The 23,640-nt window shown below is 35.8% G+C and overlaps 1 protein-coding gene across 42 annotated transcripts in view; it reads right to left on the bottom strand.

Moving 5' to 3' along the window:
• DMD (dystrophin) overlaps positions 1-23,640 on the bottom strand; it is a 1,121,556-nt gene that overhangs the window by 306,335 nt on the left and 791,581 nt on the right. For all 42 annotated transcript variants that reach the window (XM_085549559.1, XM_085549432.1, XM_085549489.1 and 39 more), the window contains 2 exons: positions 23,082-23,190; positions 1,565-1,800 (listed from right to left, as the gene is read on the bottom strand). In XM_085549559.1, the coding sequence (XP_085405685.1) occupies positions 1,565-1,800; positions 23,082-23,190 (345 nt within the window). The remainder of the gene's footprint in view (positions 1-1,564; positions 1,801-23,081; positions 23,191-23,640) is intronic.

Raw genomic sequence — 23,640 nt, 5'->3', positions numbered from 1 at the left:
GGATTGAAAAAAGAGATGGTACCCAGCCAGGAAAACAAGTGAGAGGAAGACGACAATTGTGCTGACTTAACTAGCTTTTCAGCTTTGAGTTAAGATGAAAGGCAGGTATAAATCAGAAAGTTTTACAACATGTATAACATTATTGACAATTGTGGTTTTCAAGAGTTAGTGGCATGAACACACATTTATGTAAAGGACATCTATGAAAGAAAAGTAGCTAAAGTTTTTGCCTGCCACAATAATAAGCTATAATGAAGCAAACGTAAGAAACCCAGATAATTCTGAACCGAGTATTCAAGAATATACAATTTTCAAGTAATTCTCAAGAAGATGGAAAGATAATGCACAGAGAATATTTCTTTAGATCTTTTCAAATGACAAAGCAACTATTTTAATCTTGTAGCCTTACAGGAGATGCAGCAACTACCAATTACTAAAATACATACATCACTTGTAAAAGAAGTTTCAATTAATAAAAGATTATATAATTAAACACAGCAAATATTATTAAACAGTGTGCTCTTTAAAAAACATGAAACAAACCTTTTACTGATGTAGAAAGTAAACTCAAATTCTCAGAAACAAAAAGTTTAAATTGACATATAAACAAAAGAAGTATAAGAAAACAAACAGAATAAATCCTACCAGACATCTGTGTATTTTAATATACACCCTTCCTATAACACTGCTTAGCATAGTTACAAGGCAATATTTGTCCACCATTTCTCCTTCTATTTTTTACTTTAAGTAAAAAGAAAGAATGTCAATATCTTTCCTAAAATAAATCAGACTTCCTATTAGGAGAAGGAGGAAGCAAAAGAATGTTTTACAAACTAAATTCAGTTTAGAACAGAACTGAATGTAAATTTAACATTGCAAAGTTTTGCACAGACAAGCCAAATCTTTCGTATTGAGCTATGCTAAATCTGGAAGGCAGGTAATTAACTTTCAACTGTGTAACAACAAATTACAAGTAGTAATTACAAGAGTAGACAAGGTCAGTTTAGACTTTTTTGCTCTTGCACATGTATTTCCATATTATTTTTTGTGTGTTTTCAAAGATAAGTAAAATTGATGCAATTTTGCTGACAAAACACTTGTGTTAAAATGCTGTTCTTTTCTTTAGGATGACTGACAAGCTTTTCATAACCCAACAGCAGCAGGACAGAAGCTTCTCAAAAAGTCATGACAAAAACAATGTAAGAAAAGGTATGAAGTGGGGTATCTTTTCCCTTGGCAATCTGGAGTTTACTACATAACTCTCTCTTTCGCTTGTGGTTCATATTTCAACCACTGCCATACATACTCTGTTATTATACCATCAGTACAAGCAACAGAAAGACAAAAAGATTTGCTGTAAGTAGCAGGGACACTATGAAAGGACAATTTTTTGTTTGTCAACTAATTATTTTAATATTTAAGCCAATAGCTATGAGATAAAGTAGCTTAAATAACCACCATATATACTGTAGTCTATCATCTCTTCCAAATCCCTGTCTGAAATGATTTTATAAGGAATAAAGAACATGAGGATTTCAACTTGAAAAATCAGTGTTTCTCATACCTTTTGTTTGATGATCATGTCGTTGATATCATCAAGATCACCTACTGTCACTCTCTGAGCTTTTATCTCTCGATCCAGTCGAGAAAGCCAGTCAGTGAGTTCTGCCCATGCTTTATTGAAGTCAGCTAAGGCTGGAACCTCCAAAAGAACAGAAGATGGCATTTCTGGTGTGAAGCTAGTAGTTTCCTTGGTTACCCTGGTTTGTGTATCCACAGCAACAGTTTGACCAGAAGTTACTGAAAGAAAAAAAAAAAAAAGAAAAAAAAAAGTACTGAATAAATGAATTATCATGTTTATTTCAGAACAGAATTTATGCATTAGAAAGGCATATACAGGAATAAGCTCACAGCTTTGCTCTTAAGTTTACTGGAAATATGAAAATTAAAGTTAAATGAATATATGAATTCATTTTTCCATAGTATTCCTACTATACCATATGCTTCACGTTCAGCAATCTCAGCATATTCAGATTTCATCCTGGGCCTTAGAAACACACAAAAAAATGTTTCTCAGTATAATGAGAACACTCACTCAAGGTCACTGTAAATTCTCTATACATGACTCATCTTCCAAAATCTAGTAGTGTGGTTGAGTAGGCTGTAGTATCTAGTTTATCACAGCACGACCACAAATCTAGAAACACATTTCATCTACAGTCGCCAGCTTCCCTGTAGCTATGAATTTGTCTCAGTGACAATCATCTTCTTACTTTCTGACTGATATGGTTGCTTTCACAAAAACATTTAGCTTTGGACAATTCTCACATAGTAAAATCATGTGTTATAATGTGAAAATTAGTTAAATTTCTTCCTTCTGTTTGAAGAAAATGTGCACATCCTTTGTGCCCTTTCTTGATTTAAAATAGATGGGTTTTAAAGAATCAATGGAGTATTCAGTGCTTGGCTTGAGGTGCTAAACCAACTCGAAGTGAAGAGTATGAATACCTACTTCTTGAAGTAGTTTCTATCTGAACCAACTATCTAAACAACATATCAACCAAACATGAAAAGCTGAAAAAAAAGCAGTGCAGAGTGCCATCTGCATAGAGACTATGAGTTTTCTAACACCAAACTGCAAAACGTGGTTATTGAAAACCAAATATAAATTTGCAAAGGGCCTAAGACATTCATCTGTTTTTCCAGTCTCTTTACAGAGTAGAGAGAACCAGTTTCCTGTTAGATGGTCTTTCTTTTTATGCTATGCACTTTGGGCTGAAGTTGAAAAACTGAAGCAGCAAGCAAAGGTTCAATAGTTCATCCATAAAATTAAAATAGTAAATCAGTAGCATCAACCACTCTTGCCAAGAAATTTAAACATCTTTTTCAATGACAAAAGGTTTGAGTTACTTCACTGGGGAATCATCGATCCTCTTCAGCAAGGCAGAAAGAGTTGCGCGCAAGTATCTAAATGATTGTCACTAAAAACAATGTAAGCTGTTCTCAGCATTAAAAATGCTGCATGATTACAAACAATTTACCAAATAAACTAACATCCACATTATTTATCCAACATGAATAAAGAGCAGTATTATGATAACTAAAGGTGACTCATGCAAGTGGTGATTTTTAACGACATATACTGCAATTAAATAAATTTATCCTCCCACTCATATCATTGCCGTATTTCTAAAGTGCAACCCTTGTACTTCTACTTTAAAGTCACCTACCTGTGACAAACTATGAAATGTAATAATTACTATAAAGGCTGTTCTAATAAAGAACATTTTTTACGGAAAATCACACAAGCAGATGAGAAAATGCATAAATATATATAAATAATATAATATATATATATAATATATATATTTATAAATATATATATTTATAAATTTATAAATATATATATATCGTGTGCCCCGGTGGCGCAGTGGTAGGAATGCCGCCTTGCAACACTGGGGCCCAGGGTTTGAATCCCCCTGTGGCGCAAGTGGTAGAAGTGCCGCTCTGCTACACAGAGGCTCGAATCCTGGGGGTTGGACTCGATGATCTCTAAGGTCCCTTCCAACTCGCACAAGACTGTGATACTGTGATATTATATATATATATTTCCAATATCGACAGAGGCTAGTAAAGTTTGTTTTGTTTTGTTTTGTTTTGTTTTTTAACACCCCACTGTTTACTATGACAAAGTATTTCGTGCACAGTGGCAGTTTTTAATACCTGGAAAACCCACCCACAATCCTGCACAATGTCTTTTCTTTCCAACTTTTTTTTTTTTTTTTTTAAGACTTTCATACACACTTGCAAATAATTATTAAATGGTATTCATCAGGTTTCCTTTTTTTTTTTTTTTTTTTTTTTTCCCATCTTTGTTGCAATTACTCCAGATATCTTATGCCCCGTGCTAATACTTCTTACCTAAATGATGTAGATGGAAGAGGCCAAGAGAATTGTTACTGCCCAGCCTGGAGAAGAGGAAGATCAGGGAAATCTCCCCAATTTTTGTAAATCTCTGAATAGAGAGTGCAAAGAGCATGGAGCTGGGCTCTTTTCATTGGTGCCCAGTTCCAGGAGAAGAGGCAGCAGGCACAAACTGGAACATGGGAGTTTCCCTCTGAACATCAGGAAGCACTCCTGTGAGGGTGATGGAGCACTGGTAAAGGCTACCCATAGAGGTTTTGTTGTCTTCTCCTTGGAGAACATCAGAAGCTGCCTGGGCACCCTGCTCTGGGGTGTCCTTGTTTGAGCAGGGGTTGGGCCAGGTGACCTCCAGAGGTCTCTTCCAGCCTCAGCCACACTGGGTTTAGTCATTGCCTCAAAATGACTCCTGGTGTAGGTAAACTTAACAGTATTTCAGAGTTCTTATGCATCACTTTGCCCATAGCTGTTGACACCAGATAAGAGGGAGTCCATGCGCGGAAAACAATGTACTGAGCCTGCTGTTCACTATTTGGCATGACTAGCAGAGGGTATGGCTTTGAGCTGAGAATTCAGCTCACTACCTAAAACAAAAGTTCTAACTCATGGTTCAAAGCCTATATCTTCAGATTCGTGACCCTTCCATTCAGCCCTTGTTCCCTGTTTAGGAGAAGATCAGAAAGGAGGTGTTTCAACAGTGAATGGTGATTGGCACTTTTGGCAACAGATATAGCATTTCCCATCCTTCACCCTAGGACAGTAATGTATCATAGCTTTCCTTTGGCTGTCAGCAGATGAAGGAGGACAGTGTTTGGCAAATACTGCTGCAGGGGAGTAGAAAAGGAGAGAAAAGATCACAGCTTCTTCCTACAGTGGCAGATCGCAAATGACTCCAAAAGATGGATAGGCCTGTGTAATTGCAACTTTACGCTGTTGAAGGTAACATTTAAAACAAGTCCACATCAAGCAGAAAAGGTGAGGAAGGTAGGAACTCCACATTACAACTTGTAAGATGTAAAAGACAGCTATGTAGTGTTCTTTTAAGGTATGAGGAACTTACAATAGAGTTACTTCTCACATTCAGACAAATAAGAACTATTTCATTGGTAGATTCATTTGCTATTATGTTTACTTGCTAATGTACCCTGAAGCTATAAAAGAATATCATCATTAAAAAGGTGTTATAATTAGTTACTTATTTGACTGAGTTGGTACTTAAGGCCTGAAAACTTCAATGGTCTGAAATGATTCCAAGCAGTATCACGGGGAAAACAACAACAACAAAATATTAGTTCTCTCTTTGCTTCCACTGCTCTACCCAGAAACAAGGTGAGTTCAGAAAGGGCCAAGAAATAATAGCTAATATCCTCACATGTAGAATACTTCTGCAAATATAGTGCATGCAGTTTGCCAACACTGCTTTGGTTGTACTATTTTAATGTTTACAAATAAGATATTATTGAATGTTTCATCTTGTTCAGTGGGTGAAGAAAATGGCAGAGAAGGATTTAAGCAAATGAAGAATATCATTTATTACCTTCAGGCAACAAGTGTCTTTGTGCCTTCCTATACCTGGACAGGATATTAACAATCTGTTGGACACTACTATATACTCAAGACATAAATTCACAGGATTTCCTCTATTCTCTCACTCCTGTATGGGATTTCAACTCCACACGTCAGTCATGATTTCCTGTAACAGTTCCAAAATGCAATCTGATTTCACTCTCTCCCCCAATTAATTCCATAATACTGTAGGTAACACTGATTGAGAAAAAGTGATTTGCACCAAGGCATTCTACATCATGGTCAAGATGTGTGCTATTACTGAAAAACATAGCTGAGTGTTTAATTCCAGAACCTTACCAAAGCAGCTAAGTGTTAAAAGCATGCCTAAGTGTTAATTTCCAGTCTTTAGGATGGATGTTTGGGCCCACTTCCATCTGGCCACACGTTCACATAAAGGCCTTGTATTTCCTCTGTGACTCCAGAGGCTCTTAGAAAATAAGAACAGTCACTTAGTTTGGCATTTACACAGGTTACATAGATGCTGTCTTAGCTCAGAGGGAATTCATATTCTCACTAATATTTTAGGAAGATCAAAGAAAAACTTTCTAAGGAACTCTACAGAGCCTCTGTCAGTAGACACAGGCTGTCAGATAAGACAGCCTAATATCTCTTAGCTTCTTACATATTTTGGCCTGAGAATACACTCAGAGTTTGTGAGTATATATTCATATTCATATTATTCATATAATTATAAATAAATAAGTAAATAAATAAATAAATAAATGCACACCTCTCTTCCTTTGAATAGCATCTATTCCAGAAGAGACTATTCCTAACTTTCTAGTATAAGTTTTCACTGCTCTGACTTTGGATTAATTTTTCCTATGCTCACAAGGTACCTATTTTGCACCAAGAAATTTGAAATTCTATAGTAAGGACTGTAAGGTACTATCAGAAAGGCACTGAAGCACTGACCACTGACCACTATAATATCCTGCTTAAAAATTTAAAGATCCGGCATCTATCACTACTGAGTAAGGTAATAACCTGCTCCATTTTGACTTAGCAGGTAAAACTTCTGAATTATCAAGTTACTTATACCAATTACCATAAAAATGAGGTTGCGCAGTATGTTTCTCTTCTGACATTATCCTCCCTGAGAACAAAAATGCCACTAAAAATAGTAAGTCTGTCCTTTCTTATACACTTGCACAGATATGACATAATTCCTCCAATGGAAGAGTATAAATAATTGATTAAAATTAATGGAAAAATATAAATCAACACTAATCACACAATATATAACAACAGATCTTATTCTGAAGAAATTTATCCAGAACTGCACTGATGATTTCTGTGACTCAAAGGGGATACAATGGAATTAAATCATTACTTTCAAATATCCAGGTAATAAATCCTATCCTACTGTATCACACTAGAAACATGATCAAGGACTTAATCTTTCAATTTATTTAACAGTTTTATCAGTTCATTCCTGTGACACAGTAAACCACAAAACAACAATTAGAAATAAGGACATTAAACCACATATATCTGTAGCTTTACCTGTAACTCTTTGTTAACACCTTCTACTATCTAATAAAGATGGAAACAATCTAGAGTGGTAACAGGAGCAAAATAAAGCAGAGAACTAAACTACTAAGTAGTTTATGTTGCCCATAACATGAAGCCCAAAACCAATCTAGCAATACTCCAGGTATTCCAGTACTCTAGGTACACTAAGTGTGATTTTCAACTTGTTCTTGAGCCTTGAAATAGATAAAAGATGAGATGAAAGATGAGAGAATATGGGTATTCTGTGATTCTTGCAAATAATCTGCAATGCTAAACATCAAGAGCAGAAGTAATAAAAATGTGGCATGAAATTGAAATTGAAATATGAAACACAGAAATAAAAGCAGAATTAAGTCAACTGCAGGAAAGCGTTTTTTCTAATTTGTTCTGCTTATTTCAGTGATGTGTTTCAAGAGAGCAGCAGACTGACAGCTTTGAAAAAATCTAAACCTATTTAGCTAACGGGAACAGAATGGACAGCATGAAGGACAACGCTCTCAAAAATTTCAGACCACTTCCAACATCCCTTCACAAGGTAAAGTATTTAAGTGGAGCAGAATCCATTCACAGAATTCCTAACCATTCTTCTAAGTGCTTTAAGTAATGCTGCAGTTTTAATTACATAGGATAACTATGAGGGCTATAATCCCTCTCATTTTATTATATTGGCCCACAAAGCCAGAAGCAGATATTGGTGATATGGCAGTAGAGGTCAAACCTTCCAACCAATATTCCATGACGTGTTATTGCTGTGTAACAGATGGCAGCAGAAGTGCACTGTGACACAACAGGACTGATGTGGGAGTGAGAATGAACCAAAGGTGTGTCACTGAACCTCTCTGTGAGGAGAAAATGTCACCTACTGACATTTATTTAATCTTGCTGAACACTGCTGGAGACCAACTGGTGGATGTGAGTGCTACGAGGCAGCAAGAGGTGCATTTCAGCAGTGGAAGCAGCATCATGAAAGACAGGCCACGTTATGAATTGCCATGCATATTTTCACAAGCATGAGATGAAAGCTCTTGTTCATTGCTGGCTAAACTGCACAGTTACTGGTGGAAACTATGTGGGAAAGTAGTGGTTTTTTTGGTAGCTGAGAATTTACCAAAGACTGTTACTGTGCTATTTGTAGCTGTTGAAGTTTTGGTAGAAATGAATAGGCATTACATTCAGAGAGACAGGTCAAACCTTTTTGACAAAGAAGAAATAACACAGCAACTGGAGATAGATTTTCAAGCAATTTTCATCTCTGTCATCAGGATTTCTTTCCACAGTTAGAAATATCAAGTGAGGGAGAGGCCAGCCCTAAATCCTTTAGACAATGAGTAATGTAGACCTACTAAATTCAGATACATTTTGCCCCCAGGAAAATAGAAGAATGCATTTGACAAAAAGAATACATTTGGGGGCCAAACCCCCCAGTTTACTGATTTGGTGGAAACATGTCAGGTAGCAAAGGTTTTGTGTATTCCACAGAATGGTTCAGTGCCATCTCACCAGCACTTCTGATGTGAACCTGATTAGTAAAAAAGCTGATGCCACAATAACACAAGTTAAAATCTATCATCTACTAAAGACAATTCCTTTATTATTTATTTGTTTGTTTGTTTTTCTTATTCTGTGTCATTACAATCAAATTTCTGATCAAGAACCCACACTCATATTCTTAAACTAGAAGCAGATGTCCCTTAGAGAGGCCTGGGAAGGTAGCTCTGAGGCTGATTTATTCCTTGTCCCAGTGATAAATGAATAACCTCATCTTTATCCTTCAAAGTTAAGAACACAAAGTTATGAGTACACTGGGCCCTCCCTTGCGGTACAAGCCCTCCACACAAGGTGTTCTCTGCCAATGACACCTTTGCAGAGCGAGCTACTGCTACCTGCCAAGTATTGTGGGTCACAAAGGAGTTCTGAAAGATAAGTAATAATAACAGTGGGGAAATTTATGAACATAGTTAATATCAATGCTTAAAAAAAAAAAAAAAAAAAGTAGAGCAAAGACTGGATTGTTCTGCTGGTTAAAACACAAATTTATCTGTATTGATTAAAAAAAATTACTGCCAACAAAATTCCACCCACTATTCTAAATGTGGAAAATACTTATCCTAACGGTATTGTATGTCTATGCTAACCTTTTTGTAACATTTTAATCAGCCTCTATCGACAAACAAACAAATAAATAAAATCATGTTTTGAAATGATCCTTTTTACGTTTGAATATATAATATAATAAATATAATATAAATAAATATTATATATATATATATAATAATATAATAAAAATATGTCTGATTGTTTTAGCCTTGAATAGTTTCTAAAAAAATTACTAGGAAAAAAGATGACTTAGAAACTATATGGATATTTCATGGATAAAGTTTTAATTTAAGAATACTGACAGGTGACAGTCAGTATTTGATTTTATGAAAACTTAGGTAATATTCATATTACCCGCTATTGATATCAATTCAGAATACATTAAAATATATATATTTACATTCTGCTTTTAACATCAATTTAAAGCACATATAAAAAGCTCTTGATTGCCCCTAAAAATTCATTATCCCTAGAAATAATTTAGATCAATACATGTGAAAAAAAGATGCTGATATTTTATGTGGTTAGCTAAAGCTTAGATCTGTAATAGCCTATGTACTGGGATGGATATAGAGACATAAATTAAAACCTGCATAGTTCTGAAGACATTCAAATGGAAGTAGAAAGGTTAAAAATTATTAGGAAGAAAGAAAATTATGTACAGATGAATGTGAGTTCCTATGTTTAAAGCAATAAAACTCATCAAAGAAGTTACAGTTTATAATATGTTATTATTATGAAATTAATAAATGACACCAAAGCCTTATTTTTTTTAGTAGGAAGTACGAGGAAAAAATCGGTGTGAGGAAAGGCTGAGATAGCTGGGACTGCTTTAAAAAAAAAAAAAAAAAAAAAAAAAAAGTGATTTCCAGTGAGAGGGAGAGTAGTAAACTGGAGCAAAAAACTGAAAGGAGATTCTACCTGAATATTAGAAAACACATTTTTGTTGTGCAAGTGATGGAGCACTTGCACAGGCTGCCCAGAGAGATGGGATTCTCTCTCCTTGGAGATCATCCAGAGTCATCAGGACATGGACCTGCTCTGAGCTTCCTAGCTTGAGTAAGGAATCCAACCAAGTGATCTCTGGAGATGACTTCCAAACCAAATCATACAGATGTCTATTCAGGTTCAAAATGTCTCTGAGTCAAATTAGAGAATCCATTGAGAATGGAGCAGCTAAGACTGAAGACAACACACGGAAATAACTGAGGCACAGTGTTTAGAAACAAAAGACAACTCAAAGTCTGCAAAAGCTTTAAGTCTGCACTACTCTACCCACTGTGACTCAAGCAGAGGCAGGTGGTATAAAGCCAATTAAAGACTGTAATACATATTTGTTTTATTATTATTGACTCATTATTGACTCCTGATCTGCCTGGATCTATAGTTCCATCCAAACCTTTCTTAAAAATAAGCTGTTCAGTCTCTTTTTAGTAATAAATGTTTTTGTGGTATTTCCTGTGAAACTTTCCTTAGGCAAAATTCAACATGATTGATGGGTCCACTAAAAATTGAAAAGTGAAAGGCTAGGGTATGAACAAGTGTAAGAATTAAAGCAGATACTGAAAACAAAAAAAGGTATCACTGCAACCTTTCATGCAGTAGCTAAGTGATGGCTCTACAGTCAATTTAAGATGTGTCACGAAGTGTCACTGGTTACATTACCAAGGCTAATATGACTACTAATGCATATTGTAAAAGTTAGGTGAAAACTATATTCTAAAGTTACACCATTCTACCACTGGATACTTGTTAAAATATTGAGGTAAAAAATAATAATAATAATAATAATAAATCATAATGTAATGTAACATGTTCTCCAAGGCAAAGAAGAAAAACATACTGAAAAAGGAAATTCAGATGTTCAATTAAAACAAAGAAGTAATACCTAATAATTATTAACTCTTACTACATATAGAACTAAAATCCTCTTTTGATACCTTTACTTTCTTGTTTGGTGAATTCTTCCTTGTGAAAATTTCATGCTTGACCAGAGAGGCTGCTGAACCTGATTGTATATAGCAGTTTGTACAGAACAAACTCATATTGCTTCTTAAGTTATTCATATACATAGGTTGCTCAGTAATGCCTTCTATTTTTTTTTTCTTCCATAAAACTACAACCAATACAAAGAGCACAATAACAATACTTGATAAAGCAAATATTCAGCTACAATAAACTGTTCACACAGTCTCCATCATGAGCTATGCTTTTTCACCAGCAACAAACAGGAGCTTGCATGTTGTGTTCATAACAATATGAACCACCAGAGGTGACCCACTTTTGATGTTGCCACTTCTGAAGCACTCCATCCACGGCTTTGTCTCGACAAATGTTCAACAAGTGTTGAAGAATGTCAGTGAGTGCTATTTTTTTCTGCACGCAGGAATTCAGTGACACACCTTTGTTTCACTCACAGTTCTGTGTCAGATGCCATTGTGTCAGACTGACCCTCTGCTGCCATTGTCCTACAGCAACAAAATGTTGCAGGACTATTGGCAGGAAGGTTCAACCTTTACTGACACACCACCAGTATCTGCCTCTGATGTCATGGGCCAACATAACAAAACAGGAGGTAGCTCTTGTTTTTTTTTGTTGAAACACTGAGCAGATTATCATATGGAATTTTTGGATAAAAGTTTTCACTTTCTTCAGAAGCTAAATGCAAGTTTTTCACCACTTTCCTACATACATTCATTCATGGTGCCCTGTTAAAAAATACATTAATCTTGTATACAGAGTTTTATGTCTGACAGCAGCATAAAAAAACTCTAACCAGTCAGGAGCATTTAATGCATATTAATCTTCGTGTTTTAGGATAACACATGTTCTTTCTTCTTAAGCAAACATGAAATGTTGGTATAATCCCTTTCGTGAGACTTTCAAAAGGAAACCTCAGGAAGTCCTTATACAAAGAAAGTCTTTTTTCTGGGCGACAGAAACACTGAAAATGTTGTACTTCAGTAGCACTTTCAGTCTCACAGAGACTTATGGTACTAGAAATGTAGTATTAATCTCTTTATGTAAAAGTTGTCAACGGAGCTGCTGTTTGCCCCGTAAGGACTACTTCCATATTTGAGTTTTTTAGATTAAATTTATCCTGTGGGCTCTTTAAAATTTTGAAACAAAGGAAGTGTTGATTAAAATAGTGCAGCCTGGTTTTAGATCTTCTGAAGTAGAAAAAATCTACCCAAGAAGTCTCATTAGTGATATTAAGACACTGTCAATAAGAAATTTTAATTTTATTATATTAATATTACTGCTAAATTCTGCCATTATTTAAATTTGTATTTTAATAGTGAAATATAATTTCTTTTTTTGCTTACTTCTTTTTATCCCCTGTCTGTTTTCAGTAATTCATTCTTTCATTCCCAATTTTGTTTCCCAACATCCAGTAACACATATCACCTTTACTAGAAAGTCTGAAGAGACTATTTTTTTTTTTAAGCAGGAACTTTTTTTTTCTTTCTCCAATGGGTAGGAGTCTTCTTAGTAAGCAGTTTTTGCAGATTTTAAAGAATGTTTAATGAAAATGAACACTTTGTACTGCAGAAGTCCATCAAGTACTGTCACATACTTGCATTATAAAAAATATTATGACTAATCTGTCACAAATGATGCATGCAACTCTCAGCATTTCTTTTGTTGGCAAAAGTAAAAAATTCCTTGATTCAGTATGCAGCTTTCAATTGGATGTTAACCTGTATGACAACAGTTTACATTTCCTATATATGACTATCATGTAACTGAACTACAGCAGCTAGATCTTTGATAGAAGGAAAAAACATAGTTTGCAAGCAGCTCCGTGAAAATAACCTCTTCTAATTTTGGAAAATCTAAAAATTGACTTAGCAGGTATAAATTGCTAACCTAGCAAAAAAAAAACAAAAACAAAAACAAAAACAAAAACAAAAACATTACATACAGAGTGGTCTTTTATGAATACCAAAGATCTGATGAAATTTTAGCTCACATGCAGTTAAGAAAATGATCAAGACATGTCTGAAGGTTTGAAACAGTTTGGGTATTAGTTAATATGAAACTATTACAGTATTCATTCAAAAATTCCATAATTTACTTTTCTTCTTAGAGATAAAAATCCTGCAGTTACCAAAAGCTAAAGAACATGTCTTCACCACTACTTTTTGACAAAGCAATTCCTTAAATCACTGCTAACACCCTCCCTTCTTTCCTCTTCATCATCTTGTCTAGTATTATTTTGTGAAACACTTACAAACACACTCTCTAAAAACACACTTCTCAGGTCAAAGTAGACTATTGCTTTTCCAGCTATTTTAGATTGATCTTAGGAAAAAAAAAAAAAAAGCCTTTGAGAACTTAAGTGTCCTCTGACTAATCTATTATTAAAGTATATATCAGTAATGCAAACATCTACCTGCTTATCTCCACCACTCTGCTTCTCTATGCTGACACAAATGAAGAAAGAAGTCCGAAGTTTCATCAACAAGTTTTATATAACAAAATCTAAACAATTTTCAAGTTGGAGAAGCACAGAAGATTATCACTAGTCACCTTTTCCTCACTTTAACTTTTGAAAGTTTAAGGAAGAAGTCTAGCAAACTTCATCATCTCACACCCCTTGAGTAGAGCAGAAATGTTTAGAGCAATTAAGAGCTTTGCTTCTCATTCCCCAAAGCTTCCAGTATGCTCTTGACCCATGATTGCACTTTTGCGTACGCCTTGGCTGGTTGGTTCTCTGTAGAGCGTTCCTAAGTCTGTGGCAGTACCAGTTACCACAGAAACATAAGAATACCAACAAGCCATTGCATTTATGCATGGGATATGACCAGAGTGGCAATAAACACTATGCGTTTCAGGAGGAAAAGCCATCTTGGTTTACTCTTTGACAAAGCACAAGTCAACAAACAACTGGATCTATCACTTTCTACTATTGTAGCAAATTAAAGAGATTCTTCACATAATGAGATTGCCAATAGTCCTAATTACTACATAAATTAAACAGAAAAGAAATATTACTGCTATTTGCAAGTCCATGCTATCCTAATTGTCAACAAAAATAGTATTCAGGCGAAAGAGGCGAAAGTGGGCTTAAGGAGTGAAAAAAAAATGTGCAACCTAAAACAAGAATCTGATTTAGACTCAGCCTAAAAAAGAGCACACACTAGAGAATTTAGTTATCTATGCTTCATTGGAGTTCGACCAAGAAACAATTTTTCCATACCTTCCTGGATGAACCAGTTCAAATTCTTATTCTATTTGCGTTAAATAAAAAAATAAATAATAATAAAAAAAGGAATCCTACAGTCACCACATTCCTCAGAAATGGTAAGGTCTGGATTCTGCAGAGTGTGCTAAACTCTCTATAGAAAAAGAGAAATTCTGCTTTTTTCCTGAGCTATGTTATATAAGCCACGTAAACAACAACAACAACAACCAAAAACAACCAAAAAACAACCATATCTGTAACTTAGCTCTTTGCTCTCACTTGGTACAAGCTGTCAATATTACAATGATGAATTTGTCAAGATGGTCATTTACATTTCATTGAGTTTAATCAAAATGACTCCTGTAATCCTGCCACTACTGATAAAAAAATTAAATGAAAAAAAAAATGCACTGCAAAACCCACTCCACCAAAGAAAACATCAGACCATATTTCAAAAATGAAGTAGCTGTGGTCCTTTGAAAGACTGATGATAGCATTACTCTTACTTATGTCATAAATCTTGACAGCCGTGCTTTCAACAACTTGCTGAAAAAAAGCAGATCTGGATTTCACATTGTCTTCAGTAACAGTGAAGCAACTCCTGTTTTCACTTTCCTATTTACATTTCATCATACGAGTATGTATAGTAAAAACTCTGGGTAGTAATCCACAGTTTTATTTAATCAGTTGAGCCCTGAAAAAATCAAAATAAAGGTCCACATTCCCTTTTAAACTGCACTGTTACAGATGTTTATCATAGAAACTTTCAAAGGGTAACCTACAGTGAGACCCCTGAAATAGGATGTAAAATATAAAGTGGAAACCTTATTTCCTTTGATTTAAAGCTGGTTTGTGTGGCTTAAGTAATATTTGGCATGTATTTTTCTACCTGTCAGATAATCCATAGTCAAATCCTCACATCAATATATGCTATAAAGATCAAGACTGAAATTCTGAGGATCACAGAGATTTGAGTTTATAAACTTGCTTATTATGTTTTTATTCACGCAGCTCTGAAGGCATAGTGTCAGCTTTTTATCCAGACTCTTTTCATTACTTCTCCCTGTTGGTGTTGCAGTACATGCTGTGAATGACCTCCAGAGATTCCTGAAGCTATATGCGGAGAGAAAATTGAATCTGAAAGCTTTATTAGACAACTTTGTCTTCAGCTTGTGTCTGATGTCAGCTGTATTGAAAAACAGAACTGCTTGTGAAACTGGGTCCTGACCTTGAAAAATCTCCAATCAAATGTTAACAGATTCAGGTTTGTGGCACACTGCTGTTAGATGTGGCATGTATTAAAGTAAGAAAGCTTCCAAATGAAAATCAGATGGAATAATCAGACAACTTCATTCTTGAACACAATGGGAAAAGTGGATATATGGTGGTTTACAAATAACAGGACCAAATCAGGTTGGTAACTGTGAACGTCTTCACTACACATGACTGTAAAGTAAAATGACAAACCCAAACAAACTAAAATGGTTTATATAAAATATTATTTATTCCTTCCTCTGAAGGCACAGAACAACCGAAAGGAAAGGTGAAGACAATGATCTGTTCCTTTACTATTCCACTTTATAATAGAGTGAGTAATCTTTGATAGGCTAACTGATGTAAAACCCTGCTCTTTTTGCTTAGCACTTATTCAAGAACTCAAAGTATTCTCCATGACGTTTCTTTACTGCATTGTTTCCAGTTCATTTTTGCTTTTTATCTTTATTCAACACTGTGGAAAATGGTTCTGCAATATTAAGTATCTATAATGACCCATTCACAAGCATTTCAAATGGTATTATTGCACTGTATCTTTTAAATAACACTTGGACAAGTGCTGTAAGAGCACAGGTTCCTAGATTGCTCAGTCTTCCCCAAGGAATTATTGTGAGTATGCTTGGTCTCAATTATGCTATGTCAGGTGCTCTAAACAACACAGACTCTCTGATTTGTACATTTGTTATTAATTTGCCCCCTAAATACACACATAGATATGCATTCATGTGCACAATAAACTCAGGAGGATTTAAAGACTATCAGTTGAAAATTCTGAGAGACAGTGCTCTGAACTAGTGCATACGTGATCACTCAACCATTGTGTGCAGTATATAGACAATGACTGCTTCAGAACACATTAGCAATGAAATACTGCCAAAAGAAAATAATAAAAAATAGTTTCCATTGTGCATTTTTGTCCAAATCTGGTTGTTATCATTTCCTTCCTCATATTTTTGTCATTGTCTCTTAGACAAGCCATATTTCTGCTTTCATTTCAAAGAGAGATGCTGTATGATTCATATCTGAAGCCCAAGAAGTGAATAAATTTCAACAGTTACAGTTTCAAAGACACTTCTCTCCAACTCTAACCGAAAATTTTTAACCGAACATATCAGAGATTTACCCAGGCAGCCTTCATAATGCTGTGCTAAGTATGTATAACTCTCCATCTTAGTACTAATAAAAACACAGATCACTCACCTGGGCAAAGAATATGAAAATAAAATTCCAGGTGCACAAAATACAGACACTAGCACTGCAAGAATTTCAGTTTAAATCTATGGAATTTCATTTTAAGCCACATGTTATTGCATCAAGGTATGTATTTTTATGTATGTGCTTTTATTTGTTGTCAGTTTTCCTTAAAAACATACAATCTCAGGATCTGTATATTTTAGTTACTCCCTTTGTTACCCAAGTAGATATTTAAGCTATGTTACTACCCAAGCAACACACAGGAATTTCAGACAAAATAACCTAACAGCTCTACATACACAAGAAGAGTGATTTTTATTTTATTTTTCTTTTAAGAACTGTTTTATAAGCTCTTATAAGTCTAAGAAATGCATGAAGCCTAGTCCAGGTGGGGATTTGTTTGCTTCTTGTTTCTCCATGAAACTAATAATTCCCAAACCAAAGGAGACATGCCTTAAGAAGCACTCTTTCAAATAAAATATAAAAGCAAAAGCAAACAATATAGCTCTATTGTCAGTAAATTCCACAGATTCACAAATTCCATTCTTTCAACTCAAAACCCAAAATTCAAAGTGCAACAGACCCAGGAGTTAACTGCCTCCAAATCTTTTTACTGCATCTCAACTTAATATATACACAAATAAGCAATGACGAGTTCTGCTTTGGTGAAGTTTGTGAAGTTACAGCAGCTCATAAACCACATATTCCAACTTGCTTTTAATGGTCTCAACTTGAAGTAACGCTCTTCTACATTCTCCCTAATTCATTCTAACTCCTGAAAAGCCTTATTCCCCTATGCATGGAATCTGAACCTCTGGCTTCGTGCCTCAATACTCCAGCTCCTAACCTCAAAGCAAATTACTCTGAAAGCATGCGACAGATTTGGTTCTATGCACTCAAGAAGCAGTAACATCTTTCCTCTTTTTATTTGTTTAAAATACACTATAATTGTCAACATATATATAGCATCTCTGCCATACGTATCTCTAACTCAACTGCAAATTGTAAAATGAAAATGGTACTTTATAAAGAGACCTAAAAATAATGCTCCAAATTAAGGACTGCCATCTTAAAGCTTTAAAAGAAAAAAAAAAAACAACTTGAATTCTACTTAATTTTGGAAGCAATTTTGCCACTGTAATTGACATTAACACTCTTAACTTTTTCTTCATTTCTTGATCATATCCTTTTCTATGTCACTCGATTAAACATTTAAACATGAGACAAAAACTTGCCTAAAAATTCAGTGAAAAACTGAAACTATACAGAGAGTACACTGAATGAATTATACAAATGTCAGGAGTGACAATATAAAGTACCATTTTCAGTTCATACAAAGTGTAAAATTAGCTGAACGCATATTTTAAACTGTTTTAATTCTGTTGTTTTTAAAGTTCCACTAAATTCAAGGAAAGCATGACTTCGAATGAGAAGATATCCTTTTAAGAAATTTTATTTTCAAGTATAATTCCAAATAAAAGTGAACAAACTTTTGCCTTGAAATGAAGGTAAAGAAGGGAGAATGAACTCCTCAAGAACAAAGCCAGGGTTGTTTCCTACCCCAAAATGTATTCACAAAGTTTTACAAAGCACTATATAACTTATTAAGTAAATGCAGAGGTAGCACTTCACTACAAAAGAAATCTGATGAATGCTAAAGATACTATTAAAATTTGTCCTATAAAAGCACATTCCAAAACTGCATTTCTCTACTTACATTGTTTTCAAACTGCTGGCTAAGCCATGCATCAAGTTATTTAGATAGAAATGTTGACACAATTTCGCGTTATAATGGCATGTACAGATAGTAAGTGTGATTTCCTTCCTGAATCATCTTGTCTTAGAAGTCAATCTTTGCTAATGTTTTAGACGTACCCTTCAGCTAAGTACATTTTCCTAGCAGGAAAAGTAGTTCTTGTTCATTATGCCTGGGGCACACTGGCCTTGTGGGATATCATGGACATTTTTTATTATTTCTTCTCCCAAGCAAACCATAATATAGAGACCTAGAAATAATTATACAAAGAGTCCCTTCCCTCTATTACAGCTACCAGATGGTATATTTAGTAGGACCCTCTGGCTGAGTTCTTGTAACCAGACTAGACAAAATGACAACTGACAGGGCAGCAGAACTTAGCCAATTACATCTTCATTCCCCAGTCCCAGCAACACAGGCATCAACAAAAATCTAGGCAGAACCAGGAAACAAAAATTTATCAACAGGAGATACTTCCATTGCTTCACAGAGTCCTTCCAAAATTATTCTGTGCACTTTTTAAGAGCATCTTCAGCTGCAATATTTCAAGCAGTTCACACTGATAACTAATCATACCTTCAACAATGAAAAACAATGGGTACCTGTCATGGTATATATATCTAGGTTTGTGTGTGCATGTGTTTAATCCTTGTTAATTACGGTTTGTTTGTATATATTAAACATGATGTAGTGATGTAGAATAAGGGGTGGAATGTCATGATTTTATGATTTTTGGTTACTGGTATTTCACATTATAACATCATGTAGGGCACTGAGAGTTAAAATGTTAATGTCCCAGTTCTGGGTACCTGTCCAGAAGAGAAGAACTACATTCTTCAGAGCGGAGATATAACTCCTGGCAAGGTAATCTGATTGTGCTCTTCTTCACTCTACTCCTTCATTTTTCCTCACTGCTGCCTGTCCCGACTGAGTGCATCACCTTAGTATTACTGTAAGGCCTACTGCTTTCAGATACTTTCTCATATTTGATTTATTAGCTTCAATTCTAATTATATTGTATTATAGTGTGTTATCTTGCATTCTGATACCATATTTAGTAAAATTTGTTTGTTTCTTCTCAGAGCATTACCGCTGTTTTTAATTATTTTGGGGTCCCCTGTTTCCCTTTTCCAGAGGCATGGATTTTGTGAAAACCCATCCAGCCCACTAGTCATGGAACTGGCCCAGAAACTGTTGACAGTACCGCACCTGGAATGGAGAGAAACCAGATACAGGCAAATACTGTGAGAAAAAAGGCTGGAGAGCAGCTCAGCAGAAAGGGACCTGGGGTTGCTGGTGATAGCAGCTCAGCACCAGCCAACAGTCTGCTCCAACAGGCCTTTTGGGGTGCAAACGCAGCACAGATGGACAGACTGCAGAAGTGATTCTCATGCTACTCTTAGCATTGGTGTGGCTACACCTCGAATACTGCAGAGGAGGGTAAAGGGCTGGAAGACATGTCCTATGATGACATGAGGGCACTTGAGTAAAATCATAGAATCATAGAATGGCCTGGGTTGAATTGGACCATAATGATCATCTAGTTTCAATCCGCCTGCCATATGCAGGGCCTCCAACCACTAGACCAGGCTGTCCAGTGCCACATCCAGCCTGGCCTTGAATGCCTCCAGGGATGGGACATCCACAACCTCCCTGGGTAACCTGTTCCAGTGTGCCACAACTCTCTATGTGAAATACTTTCTCCTAATCTCTAACATAAAGATCCCCTGTTATAGATTAAAACCATTCCCCCTTGTCTTATCACTATCCACCATCATAAACAGGATCTGGACAGGCTGGGTAGTTGGGCTGAAGCCAATGGCATGAGGTTCAGCAAGACCAAATGCTGGGTTTTACACTTTGGTCACAACAACCCCAGGCAATGCTACTGGCTTGGGGCAGAGTGGATGGAAGACTGTGTAGAGGAAATGGACGCAGGGGTATTGATTGATGCTTAGCTGAACATAAGCTGGCAGTGTGCTCAGGTGGCCAAGAAGGCCAATAGCATCCTGGCTTGCATCCGAAACAGTGCCGCCAGCAGAAACAGGGTAAAAATTATTACCCTGTACTCAGCTCTGGTGAGGCAACACCTCGAGTATTGTGTCCAGTTTTGGGCCCCTCACAGCAAGAAAGGAAGACACAAGGAAGACATTGAGGCCCTGGAGCGTGTTCAAAGAAAGGCAAAAAAGCTGGTGAGGGGACTGGAGCACAAGCCTTATACTGAGCAGCTGACGGAGCTGAGATTGTTTGGTCTGGAGAAGAGGAGGCTCAGGGGAGACCTTATTGCTCTCTATAACTACCTGAAGACAGCTTGTAGTGAGCTGGGGGTCAGCCTCCTCTCTTGTGTAACTGGTGATACAGACTAGAGGCAATGGCTTCAAGCTGTGCCAGGGGAGGTTCAGGGTGGGTGTTAGGAAATACTACTTCTCTGAAAGAGTGGTCATGCACTGGAATGGTCTGCCCAGGGAGGTAGTGGAGTCACTGATCCTGGAGGTGTTCAAGGAATGTTTGGACATTGTGTTGAAGGATATGGTTTACTGGGAGCTATTGGTGATGGGTGGATGGTTGGACTGGGTGATCCTGTGGGTCTTTTCCAACCTTGGTGATTTCATGATTTTATTAAAACCTGTCTTCAAAACGTTCAGGACATGGCCCCGAGCAACCTGCTCAAATTGACCCTGCATTGAACAAGAAGAATACATGTTTCCACAGCTCCCTTCTGAACTGTCCAATTTTATGATAGCACATTTATAATGATGTTATTGCAGTAAACTGACCCAAATAAAGAAAAATTATGAGTTAGCATTACAAGCGCAGGTTCACATTTTAAGTGCTCTTGGCACTAGAAAGGAAATCAATCTTACTTCCTGTCTAATCCTTTAGAGAACAAGTGAACACTAGTGCTTTCATTTTCTGCATGTATAATTTCATCTGCTGAGTCTCAGAAATGTTAGTGGTCAGGGCTTACATCTTGCATTAACGTAAATTAGTAATTTAGTAATTTTTCAGCGTCAGATTAGTTAATATAGGAATCTGATGAACGACTATGCTGTGTTCTCTCTCTTATTACCACTTTCTTTCTAACAGCAAATTCACAGATCAAAAACACTCCCTCCCACTGGAAGTTGACATAACCTGCTGACATGCAAAACTGACACAGCAAGTTTAGTGACCTAGCACATCAAAAAAATGATTACACATCTCCTTCAGTTCCCCCATGTCATTAAATGAATTTCTACAGCGTGCCTTAGAACAAAGACCTGTAAAGTAAGGATATTGTTGTGCTACAAGTTTTTTAAATAAAGATGGACTGGTGGTATTTACCGTTTTTAGAATATGAAAAAGATAAACACTAGAACGGTTCTAAATCACAAAAAAATAAATTATAGTTCCTATGTAGTGAGATTCAACACATCATTAAGCAAGTCATCTGCCTTGCTTGAATTAAAACAATTCTGACAAAGGTTGCATTTGTCCTCTGGTACTGAATATTCTGTATCCTGCCTAAATGGGGCAATTATTTACTTCCCAGGAAAAGATTTTTTTTCTTTGCTGTCACAGAAAGTCACAAGCAGAAGATAAAGAATTCTCTAGTATCAGCTTTTCTCGTATGTTATCCACTAAAATTTACTAAAAGCAATCAAGAAAAACATCCTACAAATAATTAAATCCCAGGACATTTTGTCACTGTATTACATCTTATGAGCAACTCAAGAGTAGAAGACACTTCTCCCAGATCTGAGCAGATCACCAGCTTTGCATGGGTGTAAAACACTTTTCATTCCAAGCAACTGAGATGACAATTTTTACTATCAAGTGAAGAACCTTGACTTTAGACCCTCAGCCTTTAGCCCAGTGCTTCAATTAAGTATCTTTTCCAACCAAGCTTAATCAATACATTTTAAGCAAAGCAGTAGGAAAATATACATAAGTATTAGGGATTTAAGAGTGAGTTTATAGTCCTTGTAGGAAGACAGCAGGTACAAAGAGATATAAGGAACATGTACAAAAAAAACCCCCAATATTATTCAAATAACTTAATTTAAATGGAGACTAAGTCTCTTGTTGCATATTCATGAACTTAGGACACCCATTGGTGTATACCACAGACTTAACATTGAATTCTGTATTTCTATGAATACAGATACTTTGTCTTGAAACAGTCCCAGTTCATCAGTCATATTATAGAAAAAAGTATTTACAGAAATTCATTTTTTAACAATTTTATATCTATTTGACTAACATTATTACCTTTTAATTTAGTTTTTTTTTTTTCCTTCATCATATTTACTTAATGAATGAATGTAAGAAGTCATGATATTTTCTCTAAATAGAATAAAGAAACAAGACTTTGAAACGGGTAATAACTTCAAAACTAAGTTTTCACTAAATACATAAACAAATTTGTCTTCTGAGAAACATTATACAAAAATGAAAGGAAAAAAAGCAAGGTGAATGCCATACCAGCACACCTCCCTTTTACAAGCTAAAGCTGAAATATGGACAAGCAACTTTCACGTTAACTGTGTGACTTACTTAAGAAGATGTATACAATGAAACACTTACAGACACCTGGAGAGGAAAGGGCAGGCTCCCCGAATGTCGGCCTTTCCTTTAGTTGTAGAATTAAATGGTTTATTGCCTTCCAATCCACATTCAAGTCTTCTAATTTTTTCTGGAATAGAAGTTAAAAATTCATTAAATTTATAGGACGTTAATAAATGTAACTCTACCCCCCTCCCCCGGCCTTTTTTTTTTTTTTTTTTTTTTTTTTTTTTTTCCCTTCATCTGGTGGACCACCTGAATTTACAACAAAAACCTACATAGAAACAAAAATTAATCTTCACAAATGGGAGAGAGATGGGAGAATACAGTATGACCTGTTTGGGGAGAAAAAAAAAAAGAAAGCTTCACATTATTACAGTTGTGAGAGCATCTTTTGTCACAGAAATTCGTCTGTTGAAGCTCAGGTACAACCTACAGACTATGCCACTGGACCCCTAACCAACCTCGGCCCCACACCCAGTCCCATTCTGTGCTGTGTGGTTCCTCTCACCAGGCTGCCTCCTTACCCCCCAATCTATTTTCTGTTTTGTTCTGTTTTTAATTGCCATAAACCTGAGAT

The sequence above is a fragment of the Coturnix japonica genome, chromosome 1, assembly GCF_054131305.1.
Source record: "Coturnix japonica strain WE chromosome 1, WE-NBRP24, whole genome shotgun sequence".
Taxonomy (NCBI): domain Eukaryota; kingdom Metazoa; phylum Chordata; class Aves; order Galliformes; family Phasianidae; genus Coturnix; species Coturnix japonica.
Note: the sequence above shows the minus strand (reverse complement) of the source record. Positions and strands in the feature narration are given on the sequence as shown.